Source organism: Petromyzon marinus, unplaced genomic scaffold (assembly GCF_048934315.1).
Source record: "Petromyzon marinus isolate PM22_M1 ecotype Great Lakes invasive population unplaced genomic scaffold, UKy_Petmar_22M1.pri1.0 PM_G_Scaffold_37, whole genome shotgun sequence".
Classification (NCBI taxonomy): Eukaryota; Metazoa; Chordata; class Hyperoartia; order Petromyzontiformes; family Petromyzontidae; genus Petromyzon; species Petromyzon marinus.
Genome location: NW_027422950.1, coordinates 913,241 through 941,201, shown reverse-complemented (window position 1 = coordinate 941,201; position 27,961 = coordinate 913,241). Strand labels below are relative to the sequence as shown.

Sequence of the window (27,961 nt, the reverse complement as noted above, 5' to 3'; positions counted from 1 at the left end):
TGCCACCGTTCAGTTGCACTTGAGCCCCCATCTGGTAACATTGGGGGACATTTGTGTCATTTGTTGTATGCGAGGACATCTGGTGAGACCGGGCGCCAGCCGGCAAGGCCGGGCACCGGTTAGTAAGCCCGGGCGCCAGGTGGCAACACCAGGCGTGAACTGGCGACACCGCGCTCCGGTTAGTAAGCTCGGCGCGCCGGCCGGCTGGCGGCGAAGAGGGACGACGGGGGGCTCACGCTCGCTCGGTGCCGTAGCCCGTGCGGTCGACGGCGAGGCAGACCCCGACGACGGCGAGCGGCAGGCCGTAGCCCAGGAGGTAGAAGTACTTGCGGCGAGAGCGGCGCCCCTCGAACACCTCCACCAGCATGAGGTAGAGCTGCACGCCCTCCAGGAACATCCACGCAAACGCCGCCAGGAAGAGCAGGTGCAGCAGCGCCGCCAGCACGGGGCACGCCACCTGCGGAGCCGGCGCAGTGGCGGGGGGCAGGCGGACGGGCGGGCGGCGGTGGCGTTACACGGAATCTGAATCTTTATTTGGACGTGGAGGGAGGAATCCGATGAGCCAAGAAGCTCTTTTCTGACAGACGTCCACCGGTTAGGGGGGGTCACAGGTGTCAGCGAGTTTACTTAAAGCAAAACAACGCGGTAGGAGTGCAAAGTAGAGGAAAGGTAAACAAATCATGAACAAAAATCAACTATTTTTTTTATTTTCCCAGGCAAAGCCCCCCCCCCCCCCCCCCCGAGCTGTTAAACAATTTGTTTCAGGAGCGAGTGCAAAATAGAGAAAGTGGTAAGCAAGTGACTAAACGTGAGCGGGCGGGCGGGCGCACCGTGTACTGAGTCTTGTCGATGCCCACAAGGAACAGCAGCTGGGCGAGCAGCAGGTTGAGGCATAAGTTTTTGTGAATGGTGTTGCGGTCACTCTGGAGGCCGCGGAAGAAGCAGAAGGTGAACGTGGCCACGGCGAGGCACACGAGGGACACCAGCACGCCCACCCACGTGATCACCAGCAGCAGCAGCTCGTGGGCGCGGTGCCCGTACTGGCACGCACGGGCAAGACGCGGGCACGGGACACACGGAGGGGCGTGAGGGTGCCGTGGGCAGCCGTACGCACGCATCGGGAACTTCTTTGGCCAAGTACCGTAGCCGGCCGTGCTCGTGGGGGGTGCGGGGGAAGGAAACTAAACGGAAAAAAGTGCTTAAAGAAATTAGTTGTCAATTGAGATTTCAAATATAGCCCTTAACAGACTGCAGGGGCAAGTGCTGTTAGCGACTAGCAGCTATGAAGGCCGGAACGGCACACGAGGGGGTGGGTGGCCAGCACCACGCCCGGCCGCCTTTCTCTCCCAAGTGGCGATGTTTACACACCGCAATAGTTACTGATTTGAGGCCGAGTCGATTGAGATAATTAGTTGGTGGTCATGAGTGGGAATTGAACTCGGGTCGCTGGGTTCGTAGCGCAGCGCCCTAACCGCCAGGCCACCGCTCCCCCACAACATAAACATTACCACTATCAAGTCAACTACCACCACCTCCTCATCCAAACTTGACCACCACCAACATCACCACCATCACCTGCAATCACCACCCTCACCACCCTCACCACCACATCTAAACTTGACCACCATCACCATCATCACCTCCAATCACCACCCTCACCACACTCATCACCACTTCTTTACCACCAACATCACCACCATCACCTCCAATCACTACCCTCAAAACCCTCATCACCACCTCTTTACCACCAACATCACCACCACCATCACCTCCAATCACCACCCTCACCACCCTCATCACCACCTCTTTACTACCACTTTACCACCACCATCACCATCATCACCTCCAATCACCACCCTCATCACCACCTCTTTACCACCACCATCACCCTCATCACCTCCAATCACCACCCTCACCACCCTCATCACCACCTCTTTACCACCACCATCACCACCATTACCTCCAATCACCACCCTCATCACCACCTCTTTACCACCACCATCACCACCATCACCTCCACATCTAAACTTTACCATCACCATCACCACCGCCACCACCAGCGGGCCGAGGGGCACCACCACCACCCCCCCCCCCCCTCCCGAATCTCTGGGCACCTCGACGTGGCGCCTCGCCACGAGCACCGCCAAATTGTTGAGGTGGCCGCAGGAGCAGGCGGCGTGCGCGCTGCTGCTGCTGTTGCTGGGCAGCGGCTCGCAGCCGTGGCTCGACCAGTTGCCCCTCGTGGTGTGGGACGAGTAGCTCCAGAAGGAGCAGCTGGGGCTCAAGTGGTCCAACGTCTGGGGGGGGGGTGGGGGGGTGGTGTACGGGGAGGAGGAGGACGGCACCCAACTCGTCATTCAACGACGACCCCCAAGCTCACAACCCCCCTCCCCCCGTGCCCCCCCACCGCCCCCCACCCACCCCATCATCACAGAGCAGGGGAACGTCGTCATCACAGAGCAGGGGAACGTCGTCATCACAGAGCAGGGGAACGTCGTCATCACAGAGCAGGGGAACGTCGTCATCATCACAGAGCAGGGGAACGTCGTCATCATCACAGAGCAGGGGAACGTCGTCATCATCACAGAGCAGGGGAACGTCGTCATCACAGAGCAGGGGAACATCGTCATCATCACAGAGCAGGGGAACTTCGTCATCACAGAGCAGGGGAACGTCGTCATCATCACAGAGCAGGGGAACGTCGTCATCATCACAGAGCAGGGGAACATCGTCATCATCACAGAGCAGGGGAACGTCGTCATCACGGAGCAGGGGAACGTCGTCATCACAGAGCAGGGGAACGTCGTCATCACAGAGCAGGGGAACGTCGTCATCACAGAGCAGGGGAACGTCGTCATCACAGAGCAGGGGAACGTCGTCATCACAGAGCAGGGGAGCGTCGTCATCACAGAGCAGGGGAACGTCATCATCACAGAGCAGGGGAACGTCGTCATCACAGAGCAGGGGAACGTCGTCATCACAGAGCAGGGGAACGTCGTCATCACAGAGCAGGGGAGCGTCGTCATCACAGAGCAGGGGAACGTCGTCATCACAGAGCAGGGGAACGTCGTCATCACAGAGCAGGGGAACGTCGTCATCACAGAGCAGGGGAACGTCGTCATCACAGAGCAGGGGAACGTCGTCATCATCACAGAGCAGGGGAACGTCGTCATCACAGAGCAGGGGAACGTCGTCATCACAGAGCAGGGGAACGTCGTCATCACAGAGCAGGGGAACGTCATCATCACAGAGCAGGGGAACGTCGTCATCACAGAGCAGGGGAACGTCATCATCACAGAGCAGGGGAACGTCGTCATCACCGAGCAGGGGAACGTCGTCATCACAGAGTAGGGGAACGTCGTCATCACAGAGCAGGGGAACGTCGTCATCACAGAGCAGGGGAACGTCGTCATCACAGAGCAGGGGAACGTCGTCGTCATCACAGAGCAGCTGAGAGTGAAGAGATTGGGGGGGGAGGGGGACATAAAGGAGGGGGAGCGGGTAAGGGGGGAAGGTGGCATTATATAAAGACACCGCGCGATTTCCAGACTCGCACACAACGACAACACAACAACAACAACAGCTGCTGCTGCTGCCGACGAGCAATCGGGCTTTGTTTGCCAGCTGCCCGGTTTCCGTTTGACCGGTCCCGGTTGTCAACCATCGCTCCCTCCGGAGTCTCTGACCGCACGTAACGAGTCTCTATGATGCGTGTGCAAGGTGCGCTGCACGACACGGCACGGAGCGTGCTTGACGGAACATGGAGCGGATCCCTGTGTTGTGCAGTGCATTGCTCAACAACACGGCACGGAGCGTGATTGACGGAACATGGAGCGGAGCCCTGTGGTGTGCAGTGCATTGCTGCACAACACGGCACGGAGCGTGATTGACGGAACATGGAGCGTGATTGACGGAACACCGTGACGTGCACCCGGGTGCACGTCACGGTGTTCTCAGCCTTGTCTAGACCACCAGCTCAGAGTGAAGCTGAACGCGGTGGCTGTATCAGGTTTACTATCCCCTATAGTTTAGCCGGCTCAGACAGTTTTTCTTCTCTTTTGATTCACTTTCTCATCATTCACAGAAGGCGTCCGATTTCGATTTGGAGTGGACGAACGGGCTCGCTGACGGACGCCATCCCCGTGACAGAACGACGCCCGGCGGATGAGCGACAGCCGGGCGTGACGGAACGGCGGCAGCCGAAGGCGACGGACGAGGCGGGGGGTGAAGACCGCCGAACAGACGGAGCGGAGGAGACGAGATGGTGGGTGGGGGGGGGCGTTGCGGGCATTGCGACGGCCGTGACGACGATGATGACGACTCGATTGGTGTCTCACATGGGGGGAAGGGAGAGGCAGGGAGGGAGGGAGGTGAGGCAGGGAGGAGAGGCAGGCCAGTGAAGGAGGCAGCAGGGAGTTGACGGCTCACCCATTGCGCGATTCTGTTCACCCAGGCGGAAGTGCAGTTGCTCAAATCGGGCCCTCGGGCAGACCAAACTCCAGCGACGGCATCGCAGGTGTAGAGCGCCGTGCCTGAAGCGTGCACGCGCACAGAGACAAAGTTCCCCCGTGCGGCCCTTGACAGACGCCGCTGGGCCGAGTGCCGTTAGCGAACGCCTCTGAGAGACGGCACGGCACATGATGGGGCGGGCGGCCGGTCGCCTTTGCATCTCCGGTGCTGCTGTTTACAAAGCGCGCCGCGTTACCGCCAACAACGTCTGCAGCAGTTCACCGGGTAAGGCCCACTGAGCTGTACAGCCCCTTTGTTTCAGGAGTCACCTGGCAAACGAATGACGGCTCTGGCGAAAGTGGATCACCGCGCGGGAATTTGTAGTGGCGGCCAAACGCCCCAAACGACGCGTGGCGATTCTCAAATGTGGAGGGGAAAACCGGAGGACCCAGGGAAAAATCCACGGGACCACGGGGAGCGAAACATGCAAACTTCAATCCGCAATGCGTCAGCATTGGGATCGAACCCACGACCACCGGGCGAGGTGGTTAACGTCTAGACCACGGGGGAGCCCAGGGTAGGTTCGTATGTTCGGAACCAATGTTGGCCACGAGCGGGAATCAAACTCAGTTCAATGGGTTCATAGCCCACCAACACATACGAATATACGATCACACATACACACACTCTCACACGTAATCAACATACAATCACACATACACACACTCTCACACATAATCAATATGCAATCACACATACACACACTCTCACACATAATCAATATGCAATCACACATACACACTCTCACACATAATCAATATTCAATCACGCACATTTAAATATACAAGAAGGCACACACATTTACACGCACAATACACAATCGGACACATTTGCACATATAGGTAATTCATCGATTTAGTCTGAGTTCACCTAAGGGATGCCCAAGACTCTGGTCAGATATCAATCGCCACCGATGCTGCGGCTGGAAAATCCAATTCAGATCGCCGGGTTCGAAGCGCAGTGCGCCAACAGTGGAGTCGCCGCTCCCCACCTCACGTGATTGATCCACGCGCACACACAGCGTGTGCACAAACACCCACACACGCACGCGTTCACACACAGACACACACACAGATCCCTCTGTAGCCTACATAGACCATTGTCTCCCCAGTACACACACACACAAAGATCCTTCTGTAGCCTACATAGACCATTGTCTCCCTAGTACACACACACACACAGATCCCTTTGTAGCCTACATAGACCATTGTCTCCCTAGTACACACACACACACAGATCCCTCTGTAGCCTACATAGACCATTGTCTCCCTAGTACACACACACACACAGATCCCTCTGTAGCCTACATAGACCATTGTCTCCCTAGTACACACACACACACAGATCCCTCTGTAGCCTACATAGACCATTGTCTCCCTAGTACACACACACACAGATCCCTCTGTAGCTTACATAGACAATTGTCTCCCTAGTATACACACACACAGATCCCTCTGTAGCCTACATAGACCATTGTCTCCCTAGTATACACACACAAATCCCTCTGTAGCCTACATAGACCATTGTCTCCCTAGTACACACACACAGATCCCTCTGTAGCCTACATAGACCATTGTCTCCCTAGTACACACACACAGATCCCTCTGTAGCCTACATAGACCATTGTTTCCCTAGTACACACACAGATCCCTCTGTAACCTACATAGACCATTGTCTCCCTAGTACACACACACACAGATCCCTCTGTAGCCTACATAGACCATTGTCTCCCCAGTACACACACACACAGATCCCTCTGTAGCCTACATAGACCATTGTCTCCCAAGTACACACCCACACACAGATCCCTCTGTAACCTACATAGACCATTGTCTCCCCAGTACACACACACAGATCCCTCTGTAGCCTACATACACCATTGTCTCCCTAGTACACACACACACACAGATCCCTCTGTAGCCTACATAGACCATTGTCTCCCTAGTACACACACACAGATCCCTCTGTAGCCTACATAGACCATTGTCTCCCTAGTACACACACACACACAGATCCCTCTGTAGCCTACATAGACCATTGTTTCCCTAGTACACACACACACACAGATCCCTCTGTAGCCTACATAGACCATTGTCTCCCTAGTACACACAAACACAGATCCCTCTGTAGCCTACATAGACCATTGTCTCCCCATTACACACACACACAGATCCCTCTATAGCCTACATAGACCATTGTCTCCCTAGTACACACACACACACAGATCCCTCTGTAGCCTACATAGACCATTGTCTCCCCAGTACACACACACACAAAGATCCCTCTGTAGCCTACATAGACCATTGTCTCCCTAGTACACACACCCACACACAGATCCCTCTGTAACCTACATAGACCATTGTCTCCCTAGTACACACACACACACACAGATCCCTCTGTAGCCTACATAGACCATTGTCTCCCTAGTACACACACACAGATCCCTCTGTAGCCTACATAGACCACTGTCTCCCTAAGTACACACACACAGATCCCTCTGTAGCCTACATAGACCATTGTCTCCCTAGTACACACACACACAGATCCCTCTGTAGCCTACATAGACCATTGTCTCCCTAGTACACACACACAGATCCCTCTGTAGCCTACATAGACCATTGTCTCTCCAGTACACACACACACAGATCCCTCTGTAGCCTACATAGACCATTGTCTCCCTAGTACACACACACACACACAGATCCCCCTGTAGCCTACATAGACCATTGTCTCCCTAGTACAGACACACAGATCCCTCTGTAGCCTACATAGACCATTGTCTCCCCAGTACACACACACACACAGATCCCTCTGTAGCCTACATAGACCATTGTCTCCCTAGTACACACACACACACACAAATAATCCTCTGGAGCCTATACACTACACTACTATACACTACACTACTATACACTACACTACACACTACTATATACTACACTATACACTACACTATACACTACTATACGTGACACTATACACGACACTATACACTACACTATACACTACACACTAGTGCTGTACTAGTGACGAATTGGCAAGTGACGTGACAACCCTTACTAGTTGGTTGCGTCGGGTGGTGGCGGGTTTAAGGACACACACTGATACATTTACACGATCTAACCCCCCAAAAAAACTCCACTATTGGTGAGAATGTGTGTGATTGGATGTGGTTTTCCCACGTGATATCCTCAAGGCAACATTGCTGAGCGGTGCTTGAGCCCCACATCCCATCTAGCCACGTCTCACCACCTCTCACACTCCACAAAGACAAAAGGACCCCCGCGTGTAACCTTAACAGACCGTTGCAGCAAGTGGCTGTTAGCGAGAAGCAACGAATGAAGGCCGTCAAGGCACACGAGAGGGGTGGGTGGCAAGCACCACGCCCGGCCGCCTTTGTCTCCCCAGTGGAGATGTTTTTTTTACTAATCGCTGCAGGTACTAATTTGAGGCCGAGTCGACCAAGCGGAGGCCCGGGACAAGTTCAGATGATGGTCACTGGCTGTTGGTGGCCGTGAGTGGGAATCAAATTTGGGTCGCCGGGTTCGTAGCGCAGCGTAGCGCTGACCGCTGCACCGCCGCTCCCCACCCCGCACGGAGGGAGGCACAGACACAGACTGAGACAGCGAGACAAAGGGAGATGGGTAGGGGGGGGTGGATACAGAGAGAAAGAGAGACTGAGATAAGCAGGAGATAGACAACCGGAGAGAGATAGACAGAGAAGCACAAAGAGATAAAGATACAGAGATAGGGTGACAGAGAAAAACAGATAGGTAGAGAGAGATAGAGAGAGAGGCACAAAGAGATAAAGATACAGAGATAGGGTGACAGAGAAAATAGATAGGTAGAGAGAGATAGACAGAGAGAGTTCTACAGAAATAAGAGCATGAGACGCAAAAACGGAGAGCGAGGGGACGGGGGGCAGAGAGAGCGACACACACAGACACACACACAGACACACACACAGACACACACACAGACACAGACACACACACAGACAGACACAGACACACACAGACACACACACAGACACACACACAGACACAGACACACACACAGACAGACACACACAGACACACACACACAGACACACAAACAGACACACACACACAGACACACACACAGTCACACACACAGACACACACACAGACACACACACAGACACACACTCAGACACACACAGACACACACACAGACACACACACAGACGCACACAGAGTCACACACACAGACACACACACAGACACACACACAAACACACACACAGATACACACGCAGACGCACACACAGTGACACACACACACACACACAGATACACACACAGACACACACACAGATACACACACAGACACACACACACAGATAAATAGAAAGAAAGATGGAGATAGGAAGATGTGAAACAGACACGCAGATAGAGACACTGATACAGAGGAAGATTTGGGAGACAGAGACACAGAGATAGAGGGAGACGTGAGAGACAGAGACGCAGATAGAGACTCGGAGACAGGGGGAGACAGAGGGAGATGTGAGAGACAGAGACGCAGATAGAGACTCGGAGACAGGGGGAGACAGAGGGAGACGTGAGAGACAGAGACGCAGATAGAGACCCGGAGACAGGGGGAGACAGAGGGAGACGTGAGAGACAGAGACACAGATGGAGACTCGGAGACAGAGGGAGACAGAGGGAGACGTGAGAGACAGAGACGCAGCTAGAGAGTTGGAGACAGAGGGAGACAGAGGGAGACGTGAGAGACAGAGACGCAGCTAGAGAGTCGGAGACACGGGGAGACAGAGGGAGACGTGAGAGACAGAGACGCAGCTAGAGACTCGGAGACAGGGGGAGACAGAGGGAGAAGTGGGAGACAGAGACGCAGATAGAGACTCGGAGACACGGGGAGACAGAGGGAGACGTGAGAGACAGAGACACAGATAGAGACTCGGAGACAGGGGGAGACAGAGGGAGACGTGAGAGACAGAGACGCAGATAGAGACTCGGAGACAGAGGGAGACAGAGGGAGACGTGAGAGACAGAGACGCAGCTAGAGAGTCGGAGACACGGGGAGACAGAGGGAGACGTGAGAGATAGAGACGCAGCTAGAGACTCGGAGACAGGGGGAGACAGAGGGAGAAGTGGGAGACAGAGACGCAGATAGAGACTCGGAGACACGGGGAGACAGAGGGAGACGTGAGAGACAGAGACACAGATAGAGACTCGGAGACAGGGGGAGACAGAGGGAGACGTGAGAGACAGAGACGCAGATAGAGACTCGGAGACAGGGAGAGACAGAGGGAGACGTGAGAGATAGATACGCAGCTAGAGACTCGGAGACAGGGGGAGACAGAGGGAGACGTGAGAGACAGAGACGCAGCTAGAGACTCGGAGACAGGGGGAGACAGAGAAAGACGTGAGAGACAGAGACGCAGATAGAGACTCGGAGACACGGGGAGACAGAGGCAGACGTGAGAGACAGAGACGCTGCTAGAGACTCGGAGACACGGGGAGACAGAGGGAGACGTGAGAGACAGAGACGCAGCTAGAGACTCGGAGACAGGGGGAGACAGAGGGAGACGTGAGAGACAGAGACACAGCTAGAGACCCGGTGACAGGGGGAGACAGAGGGAGACGTGAGAGACAGAGACACAGCTAGAGACTCGGAGACAGAGGGAGACAGAGGGAGACGTGAGAGACAGAGACACAGATAGAGACTCGGACACAGGGGGAGACAGAGGGAGACGTGAGAGACAGAGACGCAGATAGAGACTCGGAGACAGAGGGAGACAGAGGGAGACAGGCGGAGGCGGAGGGCGGGCGGACTCACCGACGGCACCCGCAGGACAGGGCCTCTCCGCCGTCTTGCCCGGCGGCAGCTGGGGCCACTGGACGGCGTGGGCGAGCGTGGGGGGACAGAATGCGGGCTCGCGGGTGCCGCCCTCGCCGCCGTCAGCGGGCACCGCGTCTCCCGGTTTCACGTCGGTCGTGTCCTGCGGTGGCGTTAAAGAGTGGAGCGCAGCGTTGCAAGTGTTGAACCTCTTTCGCCAACCGTGCAGAGCCAACCGTGCTAATCGGAGGTGCGGTGCGCCAACCGCCACCGCTCACCACCACTACCATCAGCAACAACAACGCCACCACCACAGTCGCCACTACCACTGCCAACAAATATAAAGATCCCCCACCCCCCCGTATAGCCTTTAACAGACTGTAGGGGCAAGTGCTGTTCGCGAGCAGCTATGAAGGCTGGCACGGCACGCAAGGGGATGGGTGGCCAGCACCATGCCCGACCGCCTGTGGTGATGTTTTTACGCACCGCACCAGCTAATTATTTGAGGCTGAGTCGACCTAGGAGAGGAGTCCCAGGACCGGTTCAGATAATCGTCACCGGTGTTGGCCGTGAGCGGAAATCGAACTCGGGGTCGCCGGGTTCGTAGCGCGGCGTAGCGCTAACCGCCGCACCACCGCTCCCCACCACTATCACCACCACCACCACCACTACTGCCAACACTCTTGCTGCTACCACCACCGTCACCACCACCGTCACCTGCGGCAGTTGCGCAGGGATGGGCGGCACCGTCGCCACGCGGCTCCGTGGAGGACTTGCGGTGCCGCCTCCGCTGGAAGGCCCCGACGTCGAAATCTCGTGCACTGCATTGTGGGAAACGCAAAGAACAAAAAGACCGCATTGATGACACGGGCGCGACCGGCTAACATTTACACAGTCGACGGCGGCAAGAGCAGCGACGGCCGGCCGCTCCATTCGACACCGCCTATTGGCATGATCGGCTACGTACGGCGCGGAAAAAGTTCAACGTGCAAACATTCACAACCCAAGCGCAGCGGCGCAGGGCTACCAAACGTCCTGCACTGGCCGAACGTTCCCCGGTTTCAGGAAGGCCATCCCCGGTGTCCCAAAAAGTTCAAAGCTTGAGCCGCTTCAAAGTTTTCTGGCCTCATGCTCGACCCGTGGGGGGGGGGGGGCAGCTGGCGAGCGCAACGTCAGAGACAAAAGCCAAGGAGGAGGCCTCCTCACGCACCTCCGATTAGCGCAGTCGGCCACGCGGGGCGCGAGAGAAAGTTCCAACGTACCGCCCCGATCGCTACCGTCGAACAAAGTCGGTCACCGTGTGAAAAACAAGAATAGGCTTGACCCCTTTCTGGCACTAAAACAGGAGATGTTAAGATGCTCAAACACTAAAACAGACGAAACCTCACACAAGCAATCACGTCCGAAATAACCGCGCACATACTTGTGGTGAACTTGCAAACGGAAACATCACGCTCTGGTAGTATGTGATGCACTGTCTTTGAAACGTATTGGCCTGCACCAGAGACAGCCGTCTTAATGGCCCAGTCCCATCAGTGTCTCACCAGAGAATGCCGAAAGGTGACCAGGACAAGGACAACGGTACTATCGGAGCCTTGATAGCTCGGGGGTGAGCAGCTACACCATCGGGAAATATTGTTTTGCCAGTATCAAAAGTATTGAAAGATAAGAATAGGTTTTAGCCCTTTCTGCCAATAACACAGGAGGTTTGATTCAAAGCTTCCGTGACTGCAGGGATTCATATTCTTGGTTCTTTTGGTAAAGTCACCACCATGTAGAAGGGAAACAATAAAATAATAAAAATATAAAACAATAAAATTCTCACGACGTTTCGACTGCAACACAAAGCAATCATCATCAGGTGTGAAAACCACAGCAAGAAAAAACCACAGCAAGAACATTTTCTTGCTCTGGTTTTCACACCTGATGACGATTGCTTGGTGTTGCAGTCGAAACGTCGTGAGAATTTTATTGTTTTTTATATTTTTATAATTTTATTATTTCCCTTCTACGTGGTGACTTTACCAAAAGAACCAATAATATGAATCCCTGCAGTCACGAAAGCTTTAAATAAAGCCTCCTGTGTTATTGGCAGAAAGGGCTAAAACCTATTCTTATCTTTCAATACTTTTGATACTGGCAAAACAATATTTCCCGATGGTGTTGCTGTTCACCTCCGAGCTATCAACGCTCCGATAGTGCCGCTGTCCTTGTCCTGGTCACCTTTCGGCATTCTCTGGCCAGACACTGATGGGACTGGGCCATAAAGACGGCTGTCTCTGGTGTAGGCCAATACGTTTCAAAGACAGTGCATCACATACTACCGGAGCGTGATGTTTCCATTTGCAAGTTCACCGTGAGTATGTGCGCGGTTATTGCAGACGTCTGTTGAGTACACGTCAACAACAGACGGAGCGAGTTCAATAAAAATGTCAAACAGACGAGGCGGTGATGGGAGAGCGACTTGAGACCCCTGCGCCGTTTAGCCGATGAGTGCCTCCCGGCGATGGATAACAATCACCCGTGGCAGTCCTCATGCGGCTGTGGGCCTCTGTGAAGCAAACCCGCGGGCCATGGATGGGGTCCTACCTCTGGTTTTAAAAGGTCAGTTTGGTACGAGCGGCTGGATTTAATCACTCGCTCTGAATGTAATGACATTGTCCTGTGAGCAAACTTGGCCCCGCCATAGGAAGGTGGAATTCCCACCGCTGGCTCAGGGTTGTAAGCGGGAGGTGAGAGCCAAATGCGTCGAGACGCTCTCTTCTTGAGCAGGAAAATCAGTTTTGAGTCGTCGTCGAATGCGACGGCGAGTGTCTGTTGACAACCAACTCCTCAACTTGGGCACCGCAGTGGCATAGATGTTGACTACCTCGCCTGGTATACAGGAAGTCGTGGGTTCGATCCTGAACCTGATGCCTGCTGCTGTATATTTGGAGTTTGCGTGTCTCTCTGCGTTGTGAGATGTTAACTACCTCGCCTGGTATACAGGATGTCGTGGGTTCGATCCCGACCCTGACGCCTGCTGCTGCTGTATATTTGGAGTTTGCGTGTCTCTCTCTCTCTCTCTCTCCGTGGTGAGATGTTAACCGCCTCGCCTGGTATTCGATGGGTAGGTCGTTATGGTGGGCCAAAGCGTGTCCTCGTACTCCCGCCTCTCAAAGAAGTCTGGCAAGCGTGCAAGAGTAGGCCAAGTACCCTCTCTAGAGCTCCCTCGAGTAGAATCCCTTCCACCAGCAGCGGCATGAAGCAAGCAAATTAATTTTTATCGTCACTGTTATTATTATTATTGTCATAATGCCATCGAACTGCAAGACAAAGCGGACTTTTCGATTTAAAGCTTTCGTGACTGCAAGGATTCATCTTCTTTGGTTCTTTCGGTAAAGTCACGTAGAATGAGAATAAAATAATAAATTGATAAAATAAAATAACACAATAATATTCTCACGACGTTTCGGCCACAACACAAGCGGCCTTCATCAGGTGAAGGGACGAGACTGTCTGGTAGGACAGCGCTGGAGTGAAAAAAAGCCACGTTCAGATCACGACCTTTAAGCTGTGTCAGAAGAAACAAAGCGCCTTGACAAAGGAATTAGCATATAATTTAGCATTGAAATGGCCGAGTGATTAGCTTGTGACTGGTCACAGAAATGGCTATGTTAAAGTTAAAGCATACACATCCGCAGAGGCACCCCTTGACAAAGGAATTAGCATAGAATTTAGCATTGAAATAGCTGAGTGATTAGCTTGTAACTGGTCACAGAAATAGCTATGTTTAAAGTCAGAGCATACACATTCACCGAGGCACCTAGTACAAATCAAACAGGAGAATTTAGCATTGAAATAACTAGGCGAATTTAGCATTGAAATAACTGAGTGATTAGCTAGTGACTGGTCACAGAAATGGCTATGTTGAAGTCAAGATCTACACATCTGAGCTATTCACAGTAACTGGGTATACAATACAATGTATAATGAATACTATATAGTGAACCAATAAAAAACTAAAATATAAATTACCTTAATGTTATCAATGAACTCTATATTCTCCAATCAGCTAAGCTACCAACAATAAGTCGTTATATATCACAATGCTATATGGCGAAAAAATGGGTGGATTCTTACCCTCAACTTTAGCAACACGGATAGCTACGGGCTCCGTTCAGACGGACGAGTTCATCCAAGGTCGGAACAGAGGAGGGGGAGAGAGACAGCTGCGAGGCGCTATTATACTCCATGTTGTAAACCATACCATTAACCGTGGTGTGAGACGTATTAAGAGTCAATGCTGGTGAAAGAGCTGCGGTCTGAAGGTCATCGTAAAATACAATTAATTAAGAACGGAAATGGTTTAAAACATCTTTCCAATGGTTACTAAGCCAGAATCCATCTTCTCGGTTGAAATTGTCTCTGTGCTTGTATATGTGAATGGCCTCATGAACGAATCTCTCATGGTAGCCGGTTGGTTTGCAAAGAACCTCCGTCTTGGAGAAGTCAATGTCATGTGAGCCCACTGAATTATAACAGTGATCTGCCATGGCAGAGGAGTTCGTCCTACCGTGTTTCAAGTCTGCTTTATGTTCACGGATGCGGTCCGAGATATGTCGCTTGGTTTCTCCAATGTAGCTACTACCACAGAGGCACTTTAGTTTGTAAACGCCCGGGTACTGTATGTCTCGAACAGCATCTTTTACAGATGGAACTAGATCACGGATTTTATGTATTGTGTTGAATCGGACCTGGATCTTGTGTTTTTTCAGGATTTTGGAAATCTTTTTAGTGACCCCTGCAATGTAGGGTAAGGTGATGGTTTTGAGTGGCTCCACAAGAGAATCCTTCTTCATGACTGGAGTGATGGCTTTGCGGATTGTGTAGTCGGAGTAACCATTAGCCCTGAGAGCCTGGTGTACGTGCTTGAGTTCACTGGTAATGTGTTCCTGGTCGGAAATGCATTGGGCTCTATGGTATAGAGTCTTGATGAGAGAGTTCTTCTGGAATGGATGGTGGTGGGAATCCGGTTTCAAGTAAGCATCTGTATGTGTGGCTTTCCTGTAGACAGAGTGGCTCATTGAACCATCATGTCTCCTTTTAATTAAGACATCCAAAAAGGGGAGTTTGCCATCTTTTTCGACCTCCATGGTAAATCTGATGGCTGGGTGTATGGAATTGATGTGGTCGAGGAATTGGTCTAGAGCAGGCTGGCCATGTGGCCAGATGACAAAGGTGTCATCCACGTACCTCTTCCATAAGGTCGGGCGTAGAGTGGCAGTCTGGATGGCGTCAGTTTCAAAATTTTCCATGAATACGTTGGCTACACCTGGAGATAGGGGGGAGCCCATTGGGGTGCCCTCAGTTTGTTTGTAGAAAGTTCCATTCCAGGTGAAGTATGTGTTGGTTAAGCAATGTCTCACAAGGGGGGGTACACCCACACACCGAAAAGATAGACGTCAACAAAGTCGTAATTAATCGCAGTAACAGTTCCATTTCTGATGGTCTGAAATCCCTTTTAGCTAAAGGTCTAAACTTTGCTGTCACCCCGAGACACTTACCGGTTAACGACATCATTGCCCATGTCGACGTTGTACTCAAGGGCTTGAGTCCCATCGCTGCAGACGTAGCAAGATCTGAAATCGCTGCAACCCTCAAAAACGCTAAGTTGCCACCCAGCAACATCAGCAAAGACGAACGTTTTGAATTATCTCAATTAAAAAGAGGGATGATATTGTCGTCCTCTCAGCCGACAAGGGCAATGCCACTGTCATCATGGACAAAACAGAATATAACAACAAAATTCAAGAACTACTCAACGATGGCAGCTATACAAAAATAAAAAGAGATCCCACCAACAGCCTGGTTACCAAAACGAACAAAATCATCTCTGATTCAACAGAATTAATTGATGAGACCAAACAGTTCTCGTTGAAACCCTCTGCTGCCAGACCACCAAGATTATATGGCCTTCCAAAGATACACAAAGAAGATACACCCCTTCGTCCCATCGTCTCTACTATCAACTCCCCCACCTATAAACTGGCACGTTTTCTTGCTGATATACTGTGACCTTTCACTGGAAAAACCACCTCTGCGGTACTAAATTCTACTCACCTGGTATCGACAATCAAAGGCATTTCCCTGTCCCCAGACGACCTGCTTGTCAGTTTTGATGTGGTGTCCTTGTTCACCAAAGTCCCGGTACCTGACACCATCGCTATCATTGAAGACCTGGTTCATCAAGGACTGCACACTGATGTACCCCCCCTGGTGAGACATTGCTTAACCAACACATACTTCACCTGGAATGGAACTTTCTACAAACAAACTGAGGGCACCCCAATGGGCTCCCCCCTATCTCCGGTTGTAGCCAACGTATTCATGGAAAAAATTGAAACTGACGCCATCCAGACTGCCACTCTACGCCCGACCTTATGGAAGAGGTACGTGGATGACACCTTTGTCATCTGGCCACATGGCCAGCCTGCTCTAGACCAATTCCGTGACCACATCAATTCCATACACCCAGCCATCATATTTACCATGGAGGTCGAAAAAGATGGCAAAATACCCTTTTTGGATGTCTTAATTAAAAGGAGACATGATGGTTCAATGAGCCACTCTGTCTACAGGAAAGCCACCCATACAGATGCTTACTTGAAACCGGATTCCCACCACCATCCATTCCAGAAGAACTCCCTCATCAAGACTCTATACCATAGAGCCCAATGCATTTCCGACCAGGAACACATTACCAGTGAACTCAAGCACGTACACCAGGCTCTCAGGGCTAATGGTTACTCCGACTACACAATCCGCAAAGCCATCACTCCAGTCATGAAGAAGGATTCTCTTGTGGAGCCACTCAAAACCATCACCTTACCCTACATTGCAGGGGTCACTAAAAAGATCTCCAAAATCCTGAATAAACACAAGATCCAGGTCCGATTCAACACAATACATAAAATCCGTGATCTAGTTCCATCTGTAAAAGATGCTGGTCCAGACATACAGTACCCGGGCGTTTACAAACTAAAGTGCCTCTGTGGTAATAGCTACATTGGAGAAACCAAACGACATATCTCGGACCGCATCCGTGAACATAAAGCAGACTTGAAACACGGTAGGACGAACTCCTCTGCCATGGCAGATCACTGTTATAATTCAGTGAGCTCACATGACATTGACTTCTCCAAGACGGAGGTTCTTTGCATACCAACCGGCTACCATGAGAGATTCGTTCATGAGGCCATTCACATATACAAGCACAGAGACAATTTCAACCGAGAAGATGGATTCTGGCTTAGTAACCATTGGAAAGATGTTTCAAACCATTTCCGTTCTTAATTAATTGTATTTTACGATGACCTTCAGACCGCAGCTCTTTCACCAGCATTGACTCTTAATACCTCTCACACCACGGTTAATGGTATGGTTTACAACATGGAGTATAATAGCGCCTTGCAGCTGTCTCTCTCCCCCTCCTCTGTTCCGACCTTGGATGAACTCGTCCGTCTGAACGGGGCCCGTAGCTATCCGTGTTGCTAAAGTTGAGGGTAAGAATCCACCCATTTTTTCGCCATATAGCATTGTGATATATAACGACTTATTGTTGGTAGCTTAGCTGATTGGAGAATATAGAGTTTATTGATAACATTAAGGTAATTTATATTTTAGTTTTTTATTGGTTCACTATGTAGTATTCATTATACATTGTATTGTATACCCAGTTACTGTGAATAGCTCAGATGTGTAGATCTTGACTTCAACATAGCCATTTCTGTGACCAGTCACTAGCTAATCACTCAGTTAGTTCAATGCTAAATTCGCCTAGTTATTTCAATGCTAAATTCTCCTGTTTGATTTTTACTAGGTGCCTCGGTGAATGTGTATGCTCTGACTTTAAACATAGCTATTTCTGTGACCAGTTACAAGCTAATCACTCAGCTATTTCAATGCTAAATTCTATGCTAATTCCTTTGTCAAGGGGTGCCCCTGCGGATGTGTATGCTTTAACTTAGCTATTTCAATGCTAAATTCTATGCTAATTCCTTTGTCAAGGGGTGCCTCTGCGGATGTGTATGCTTTAACTTTAACATAGCCATTTCTGTGACCAGTCACAAGCTAATCACTCGGCCATTTCAATGCTAAATTATATGCTAATTCCTTTGTCAAGGCGCTTTGTTTCTTCTGACACAGCTTAAAGGTCGTGATCTGAACGTGGCTTTTAATCACTCCAGCGCTGTCCTACCAGACAGTCTCGTCCCTTCACCTGATGAAGGCCGCTTGTGTTGTGGCCGAAACGTCGTGAGAATATTATTGTGTTATTTTATTTTACCAATTTATTATTTTATTCTCATTCTACGTGACTTTACCGAAAGAACCAAAGAAGATGAATCCTTGCAGTCACGAAAGCTTTAAATCGAAATTTAACCGCCTCTACGGGGAGGGATTTCACACATCCTTAAGATCATTCAACAGACTCCGGGATAAGAAGGCTCAACTAATCGAGTCTCTCACCTTTCTGAAGAGATGCCGCAACTCTAAGGTAATACCAACCTCTGCTGTTGCAACTTCTCTAAATGCAAAACGAATTCTAGCTAGAACTTGCTTCGCTCTTATCTCGGAAAAAATCAGACTTACACGCACCGAACTCAATCAGTTAGACAAGACACTCTACAAATCACACTTAACATTGACAGCAACAATGTCTACATCGGATTGGGAACATGTAGACAATATGACTACCTCTTCGGCTGCCACTATGTCGACCAAATGTAGGGACAATTTGATTTCCAAATTCAATCACCTCTCCAGCTAAAAATCGGATCCACACACCGAAAAGATAGACGTCAACAAAGTCGTAATTAATCGCAGTAACAGTTCCATTTCTGATGGTCTGAAATCCGTTTTAGCTAAAGGTCTAAACTTTGCTGTCACACCGAGACACTTACCGGTTAATGATATCATTGCCCATGTCGACATTGCACTCAAGGGCTTGAGTCCCATCGCTGCAGACGTAGCAAGATCTGAAATCGCTGCAACCCTCAAAAACGCTAAGTTGCCACCCAGCAACATCAGCAAAGACGAACGTTTTGAATTATCTCAATTAAAAAAGAGGGATGATATTGTCGTCCTCTCAGCCGACAAGGGCAATGCCACTGTCATCATGGACAAAACAGAATATAACAACAAAATTCAAGAACTACTCAACGATGGCAGCTATACAAAAATAAAAAGAGATCCCACCAACAGCCTGGTTACCAAAACGAACAAAATCATTTCTGATTCAACAGCATTAATTGATGAGACCAAACAGTTCTCGTTGAAACCCTCTGCTGCCAGACCACCAAGATTATATGGCCTTCCAAAGATACACAGAGAAGATACACCCCTTCGTCCCATCGTCTCTACTATCAACTCCCCCACCTATAAACTGGCACGTTTTCTTGCTCATATACTGTGACCTTTCACTGGAAAAACCACCTCTGCGGTACTAAATTCTACTCACCTGGTATCGACAATCAAAGGCATTTCTCTGTCTCCAGACGACCTGCTTGTCAGTTTTGATGTGGTGTCCTTGTTCACCAAAATCCCGGTACCTGACACCATCGCTATCATTGAAGACCTGGTTCATCAAGGACTGCACACTGATGTGCCCCCCCTGGTGAGACATTGCTTAACCAAGACATACTTCACCTGGAATGGAACTTTCTACAAACAAACTGAGGGCACCCCAATGAGCTCCCCCCTATCTCCGGTTGTAGCCAACGTATTCATGGAAATTTTGAAACTGACGCCATCCAGAATGCCACTCTACGCCCGACCTTATGGAAGAGGTACGTGGATGACACCTTTGTCATCTGGCCACATGGCCAGCCTGCTCTAGACCAATTCCGCGACCACATCAATTCCATACACCCAGCCATCAGATTTACCATGGAGGTCGAAAAAGATGGCAAACTACCCTTTTTGGATGTCGTAATTAAAAGGAGACATAATGGTTCAATGAGCCACTCTGTCTACAGGAAAGCTACCCATACAGATGCTTACTTGAAACCGGATTCCCACCACCATCCATCCCAGAAGAACTCCCTCATCAAGACTCTATACCCTAGAGCCCAATGCATTTCCGACCAGGAACACATTACCAGTGAACTCAAGCACGTACACCAGGCTCTCAGGGCTAATGGTTACTCCGACTACACAATCCGCAAAGCCATCACTCCAGTCATGAAGAAGGATTCTCTTGTGGAGCCACTCAAAACCATCACCTTACCCTACATTGCAGGGGTCACTAAAAAGATCTCCAAAATCCTGAATAAACACAAGATCCAGGTCCGATTCAACACAATACATAAAATCCGTGATCTAGTTCCATCTGTAAAAGATGCTGTTCCAGACATACAGTACCCGGGCGTTCACAAACTAAAGTGCCTCTGTGGTAGTAGCTACATTGGAGAAACCAAACGACATATCTCGGACCGCATCCGTGAACATAAAGCAGACTTGAAACACGGTAGGACGAACTCCTCTGCCGTGGCAGATCACTGTTATAATTCAGTGGGCTCACATGACATTGACTTCTCCAAGACGGAGGTTCTTTGCAAACCAACCGGCTACCATGAGAGATTCGTTCATGAGGCCATTCACATATACAAGCACAGAGACAATTTCAACCGAGAAGATGGATTCTGGCTTAGTAACCATTGGAAAGATGTTTCAAACCATTTCCGTTCTTAATTAATTGTATTTTACGATGACCTTCAGACCGCAGCTCTTTCACCAGCATTGACTCTTAATACCTCTCACACCACGGTTAATGGTATGGTTTACAACATGAAGTATAATAGCGCCTCGCAGCTGTCTCTCTCCCCCTCCTCTGTTCCAACCTTGGATGAACTCGTCCGTCTGAACGGTGCCCGTAGCTATCCGTGTTGCTAAAGTTGAGGGTAAGAATCCACCCATTTTTTCGCCATATAGCATTGTGATATATAACGACTTATTGTTGGTAGCTTAGCTGATTGGAGAATATAGAGTTTATTGATAACATTAAGGTAATTTATATTTTAGTTTTTTTATTGGTTCACTATGTAGTATTCATTATACATTGTATTGTATACCCAGTTACTGTGAATAGCTCAGATGTGTAGACCTTGACTTCAACATAGCCATTTCTGTGACCAGTCACTAGCTAATCACTCAGTTATTTCAATGCTAAATTCGCCTTGTTATTTCAATGCTAAATTCTCCTGTTTGATTTGTACTAGGTGCCTCGGTGAATGTGTATGCTCTGACTTTAAACATAGCCATTTCTGTGACCAGTCACAAGATAATCACTCGGCCATTTCAATGCTAAATTATATGCTAATTCCTTTGTCAAGGCGCTTTGTTTCTTCTGACACAGCTTAAAGGTCGTGATCTGAACGTGGCTTTTTTTCACTCCAGCGCTGTCCTACCAGACAGTCTCGTCCCTTCACCTGATGAAGGCCGCTTGTGTTGTGGCCGAAACGTCGTGAGAATATTATTGTGTTATTTTATTTTATCAATTTATTATTTTATTCTCATTCTACGTGACTTTACCGAAAGAACCAAAGAAGACAAAGCGGACTTTCAAACTCCAATCCAACCTCTCCCCACCGCCCCACTCTTCCACAACCCCCCCCCCCGCTCCCCCCAACCCACAACCAACCCCACCGACACCCTCCCGCTCACCCGCAGCGGGGTCCCGCGTGCCGAAGCGCAGCACGTAGCGCAGCGCGTGGTGGTTGTTCCACACGTAGAGGGCGCGGTCGCGCGCGTTGTACTGCACCGACGTGATGAACCGGAACGGGTTGGGGAACGGGACGGAGACGCGAGCGTCCCGCCGCGAGTCGGTGTCGTACACGTAGTCGATGCGGTCGCTCGTCCCCCCTCCTCCCCCTCTTCCTCCTCCTCCTCCTCCTCCCGCGGCGTCCGCCCCTCCGTCGCCGTCGTCCTCGTAAGTCGAGCGCAGGACGTGGAGGACGCCACACGCCATGAAGGCGTCGGAGGCCGAGCGCTTGACGTAGGCCGTCTCGAAGGAGGCCTCGACGCGCATCGCGCGCGGATTTAAGCGGCTCACCACCATGCGCCCGTGGTTCTGCTCCGTGGCGTAGACGACCCAGAGGCCGTGCTCGTCGGCCGCCAGGTCGATGTCGGACTTGCCGCCCCAGCGGTAGGGCGAAGTGTCGTGGTAGTTGGCGTTGGGGATGAACGCCTCGCCGTCCTTGACGCGCGTGCGCAGGTCGAACTTGACGACGCTGCGCGTTCGCTCCTGCGACGGCGCACAGCGTGGGTGGCAGGGAGAGGTTAAGTGAGTGAGTGAGTGTGTGGTGAGGTGAGTGAGTGTGTGGTGTGTGTGTGGTGGAGAGGTGAGTGTGGGTGTAAGAGGTGAGTGAGTGAGTGTGGTGTGTGTGTGGTGGAGAGGTGAGTGTGGGTGTAAGAGGTGAGTGAGTGAGTGTGGTGTGTGTGTGTGGTGGAGAGGTGAGTGTGGGTGTAAGAGGTGAGTGAGTGTGGGTGTGTGTGGTGGAGAGGTGGGTGAGTGTGAGAGGTGAGTGTGTGTGTGTGTGGTGGAGAGGTGAGTGAGTGTAAGAGGTGAGTGAGTGAGTGTGTGGTGAGGTGAGTGAGTGTGGGTGTGGTGGAGAGGTGAGTGTGGGTGTGAGAGGTGAATGAGTGTGTGTGTGGTGGAGAGGTGGGTGAGTGTGGGTGTGAGAGGTTAAGTGAGTGTGTGTGTGTGGTGGAGAGGTGAGTGAGTGTGAGAGGTGAGTGAGTGTGTGTGTGGTGGAGAGGTGAGTGAGTGTGGGTGTGAGCGGTGAGTGAGTGTGGGTGTGAGAGGTGAGTGTGGGTGTGACAGGTGAGTGAGTGAGTGTGTGGGGAGAGGTGGGTGTGTGGAGAGAGGTGAGTGAGTGAGTGTGTGAGGGAGAGGGGGTGGGGAGAGGAAAGGTGAGCGTGAGAGGAGAGTGTGAGTGTGTGTGCGTGTATAAGTGGGTGAAGGTGTGAGCATGAAAGATCCGGGCGTGGTGGTGGTGGTGTTGGCCACGCCAGCCCCTCGTACGCTGAGCCTGCCCATTATAGGTGCTGCTCGCTAACAGCGCTTGCCCCAACAGTCTGTTGAAGGCTCTACAGGGGATCTTGGTCTTTGATGAGCACAAGTGAAGTGCGTGGGGGCGCTCCTCACAGTGTGTGAGGGAGAGCGGAGGTGAAGGTACAAAGGTGTTTGAGTGCGAGTGTCTGAGTGTGTGTGTGTATGTGTGTGTGTATGTGTGTATGATAGTGTAGCGGTTAGCGCACTGCGCTACGAACCCGGCGACCCGGGTTCGATTTCCTCTCACGGCCAACACCGGTGACGATTATCTGAACCGGTTCTGGGCCTCCCCTAAGTCGACTCAGCCTCAAATGAGTACCTGGTGCGGTGGATAAAAACATTGCCACTGGGGAGACAAAGGCGGTCGGGCGTGGTGCTGGCCACCCACCCCCTCGTGTACCGTTCCGGCCTTCATAGCTGCTCGCTAACAGCACTTGCCCCTACAGTCTGTTAAGGCTATATGGGGGATCTTTATCTTTGTGTGTGTGTATGGCTGCTTTGGGTACGCGGTCCAGACCTCCCCAGAGACCCTGGCTGACAGAGGAGGTGTTCAGGATGGTTGAGAAAAAGCGACAGGCCCACGCTCATCGGCTACAGCATCCCACGTTGGAGAATGAGGAGGCTTACCGCATCCTTCGCTCGGAGGTTCGGAGAGCCGTGAGGCACTGCAAGGATGGGTGGTGGTCGCGGGTTGCTGTGGAGATGGAGTCTGCCTCAATGGCCCGCGATCACAAATCTCTATTTAACTCCATCAAAAAAGTAACCTGCAGCGCCACACCTATTACCATCATTAGGGGAAAGAACGGTGATCCGATCTCTGACCCCCAGGAACAGGTTTGCAGATTTGCTTAGCATTTATGTGAGGTCCTGGGGGAGGGGAATCCCTCAGCCTGGAAAACATCATGGGACAAAGTGGGGATGACCCTGCTGAGGCTGCGGTGCCTCAAATATTGGAGGAAGAAGTCACCCCCTGTGAGTGGCTGGCTGATGTGCCATCCATTGAGGAAGTACTGAAGGCGATCCAGAGCCTGAAACCAGGAAAGGCACCGGGCAGAAATGATCTCCCAAGCGAAATGCTGAGGGATTGTGGCGTTTGTGCACAGACTGCCCTACATGACATCATAACAACAGTCTGGACCACTGGATGGGTTCTGCAGGATTGGAAGGATGCCCTGGTGGTCCCCCTCTTTAAGAAGGGGGACCGCACAGACTGTAACAACTACAGGGGAATCTCAAGGATTATTCAACATCGCCTTGCTAGGCACACTGAGGAGAGGCTGGCAGAGCTCCAATACGGTTTCAGGAAAGGGCGGTCCTGAACAGATGCCATATATTCTGCCCGTGTGCTACAGCAGAAGTGTAGGGAATTCCAACAAGACCTGCATCTCTGCTCCATTGACCTGGTCAAGGCCTATGATACCATCAATAGGCCTGGGCTCTGGGTTGTTCTTCGTATTTTCGGAATCCCTGAGCCTCTGCTCATGATCATTAAGGACCTTCATGATAGTGAGCGGGCCCAGGTAAAACTACGTGGCCGGGAGTCAGAGCCATTCCCTGTACACCTTGGGGTGCAACAGGGATGTCCTCTGGCTCCAACATTATTTAACATCTATTTCGACCACGTAGTTCGTGAAGCCTTCAGTAGCTGTACCCGAGGAATTTCCATCTGGTACAGGTAGAATGGGAGGCTGATTGATGCCCGGGTGCGGTCAAGGGATGGCTCCCTATTGGTCAACCAAGTTATGTATACCGACGACCTGGTAATAGCAGCTCACTCAGAGGAGAAATTGGAGGCGCTGCTGCTGAAACTTGAGTGTGCCATGAAGTGGTGGGGCCTTACCATCAGCCACACCAAAACTAAGCACCTGCCTGGGTATTTTGTACCATCGGACACTCCACCCCCACAACTCCCAATCGGTGATGGGGCAGTTGTGGAGAGAGTGGAGAGTTTCCCATACCTGGGCAGTGTGCTCATGACAGGCTCCGGTTTAACAGCAGAGGTCTCACTCCGAATCAGTCGAGCGGCATCATCTTTTCATCGTTGCATAAAGCTGTGTGGAAGCTACCTGGTCTGTCACTCCGCAAGAAGCTTCAGGTCTTCTCGGCCACAGTCATTCCCTCCCTACTCTATGCTTGCAAAACGTGGACACCCCTAATGGAACACCTTCGCCAGTTAGAAACATTTAGGCTGGCCTGCCTACAATCCATCCTGGGTTTAACCAGACTGGATTGTGTGAGGAGTTCACAAATCCTCGAAAGATCTGGACAAAGTCCCATCGGTGAGCTCCTCCGGCAGGCAAGGCTGCGTTGGCTGGGCCATGTAGCCCGCATGCCCAATCACCGCATGCCCAAATCGCTTTTGTTCGGCCGGATCGAGGTGGCTAAACGGGCGCGGCACGGGCTAGAGAAGAGATGGAGTGACGTGGTACAGGAGGATGTGGAGCTGAGTGGACTTGCCAATGACTGGTACCAGCGGTGTCAAGATCGGCCTCTGTGGAGGAGGCTCGTGAAGGACACTACTGGGCAGTTGTAGGCAGTCGCCCTCCAACAACAACAGAGGGTTGAGGAGCGACGCTCACAACAACGAGCGGAGCGCCGGGTGGCTAAAACACAGCAAGTTGGCACAGTAGGGGGCACAGGTGGTGCATCAGCCGGTCATCTCGGTCATCTCAGTCAGTCGACCCATGGCACCTGGGTGTGCCCCGTGACCTCCTGCCAGCGGGCATTCGACACTTCACGTGGCCTCAAGGTGCACATGGCCTGGCACAAGCGTCGTGGTGACGTCACCGCCACTTAGTGGCGAAAGGCGGTTGTTGTTGTTGTATATACAGCTCACAACTGGAGGGCTCTCGCTCCCCAGTTAATTCATTCAGCAACTGCAATGTTTACTGGAGTTCTGAGCTCAGTTTACAAACTATAAAACTATTAACTATTTTTATTGTACAGGTCAGGACCACTGAGCCGGGATAGCTCTTTTTCAGAAGCAACCTGGCCACTAAATGATGGCTCAACGGAGTGGAAATGTACAGCAGCCAAATACTCTGAACGCGTGAAGTCGATTCTCAACGTGGAGGGAAAAAAACGGAAGACCCAGAGGAAAAATCCACGGGGAGAACACGCAAACTCCAAATATACAGCAGCAGGCGCCATGGTCGGGATTGAACCCACGAGCTTCTGTATACCAGGCGAGGTCGTAAACATCTCTCCACCATATTCTTGGTTCTTTCGGTAAAGTCACGTAGAAGGGAAACAATAAAATAATAAAAATATCTCTCCACCAGTCATTGCAACAGTCCCTAGCCTGATAAAAGTTTAGTGTCAGCGTATGTGTGGGTGCCCCCACCTGGAAAGAGAAATCAAAGTTCTATCCGGCCCTCTGGCAAAAGCTCTCTCCCCACCACCGTCCTATACTTCGGGTAATGAACACGATTAATAATTCAACACATTTGGTATTCGCGCCAATCTGAGAACCGCAGGGGCCATCACGAATGAAGGCGCCATTTCACAGACGGGTATACGCTGCCAGTAGGGGGAAGGGGCGACGTTGCCAAGTGGTTTCACCCACGGCCTATTGCATACCAGGCGAGGTAGTGAACATCTCTCCACCGCGCCGCCCCTACGGCCCCTATCGTCATCATCATCATCATCATCACGGCTCTGTCGTACCAGGCAAGGTCCACCAAGCCATACAGCTCTTTTCCAGAAGCGAGCTGGCCACACAAAAAATGACAGCTCAACCAAGCGGCTTCTCACGTGGCAAAGTAATAGCGGCCAATTACTCTAAAAGCGTGTGGATTCTAAACGAGGTAGTTAACATCTCTCCACCGCGGCGCCCCGACCGCTCCTACCGCCCCTACCGCCCCTACCGCCCCTACCGCCCCTACCGCCATCTGCCATCCATCATCCCACTGGTGCTCACGCGGAAACCCCCCCCCCCCCCGGCGCCGGGCACCGACCCTGTTAAAGAACACAGCTCCGTCGTACACCACGAAGCCCGTGCCGTCGACGCGGTGCGGCAGCTTGTAGTTGGTGAGCGGTCGCCTGGCCAGGATGTCCTGGAGGGAGGCGTACTCCACGAGTCTGTCGGTGCGGAACGGCGTCCACGGCATGACGTACACCTTGTCGGTGGCCTGCAGCGGGTCGCGGCACCACGAGCCGGCCTGCTGCTTCGCCTCCAGGAGGTGCGAGGCCTCGCCAACGAGGAGGACGCTGCCCGGGCACGGGAAGACTGCCCAGGGAAAACGAGGGACAGACGAATGAACGAACGGTCGGGTCAGGGATTCGCGGCTGCTCCCTAAGTTGATATTCTATCAACTGAAAACGTTTTTTTTATTCTTGGTTCTTTCGGTAAAGTCACCACCACGTAGAAAGGAAATAAAATAATAAAAATATAAAACAATTAAATTATCACGACGTTTCGACTGCAACACAAGCAATCATCATCAGGTGTGAAAACCACAGCAAGAAAATTTGAAGAAAAAAAATAACCGCCACTTTTTTCAAATTTTCTTGCTGTGGTTTCACACCTGATGATGATTG

At 51.4% G+C, this 27,961-nt stretch overlaps 1 protein-coding gene across 1 annotated transcript in view; it reads right to left on the bottom strand.

The window, feature by feature from the left end:
- The window catches only part of LOC142915936 (adhesion G protein-coupled receptor L3-like), a 33,644-nt gene extending 5,999 nt beyond the window's left edge, over positions 1–27,645 (bottom strand). Inside the window, exons 1-8 of the mRNA XM_076061561.1 lie at positions 27,379–27,645; positions 22,033–22,612; positions 11,047–11,150; positions 10,330–10,492; positions 4,429–4,532; positions 2,115–2,297; positions 831–1,040; positions 237–457 (exon numbers count right to left, since the gene is read on the bottom strand). Coding sequence (XP_075917676.1) covers positions 237–457; positions 831–1,040; positions 2,115–2,297; positions 4,429–4,532; positions 10,330–10,492; positions 11,047–11,150; positions 22,033–22,612; positions 27,379–27,531 — 1,718 coding nt within the window. The 5' untranslated portion in view covers positions 27,532–27,645. The remainder of the gene's footprint in view (positions 1–236; positions 458–830; positions 1,041–2,114; positions 2,298–4,428; positions 4,533–10,329; positions 10,493–11,046; positions 11,151–22,032; positions 22,613–27,378) is intronic.
- Between the last annotated feature and the right edge of the window lie 316 nt (positions 27,646–27,961).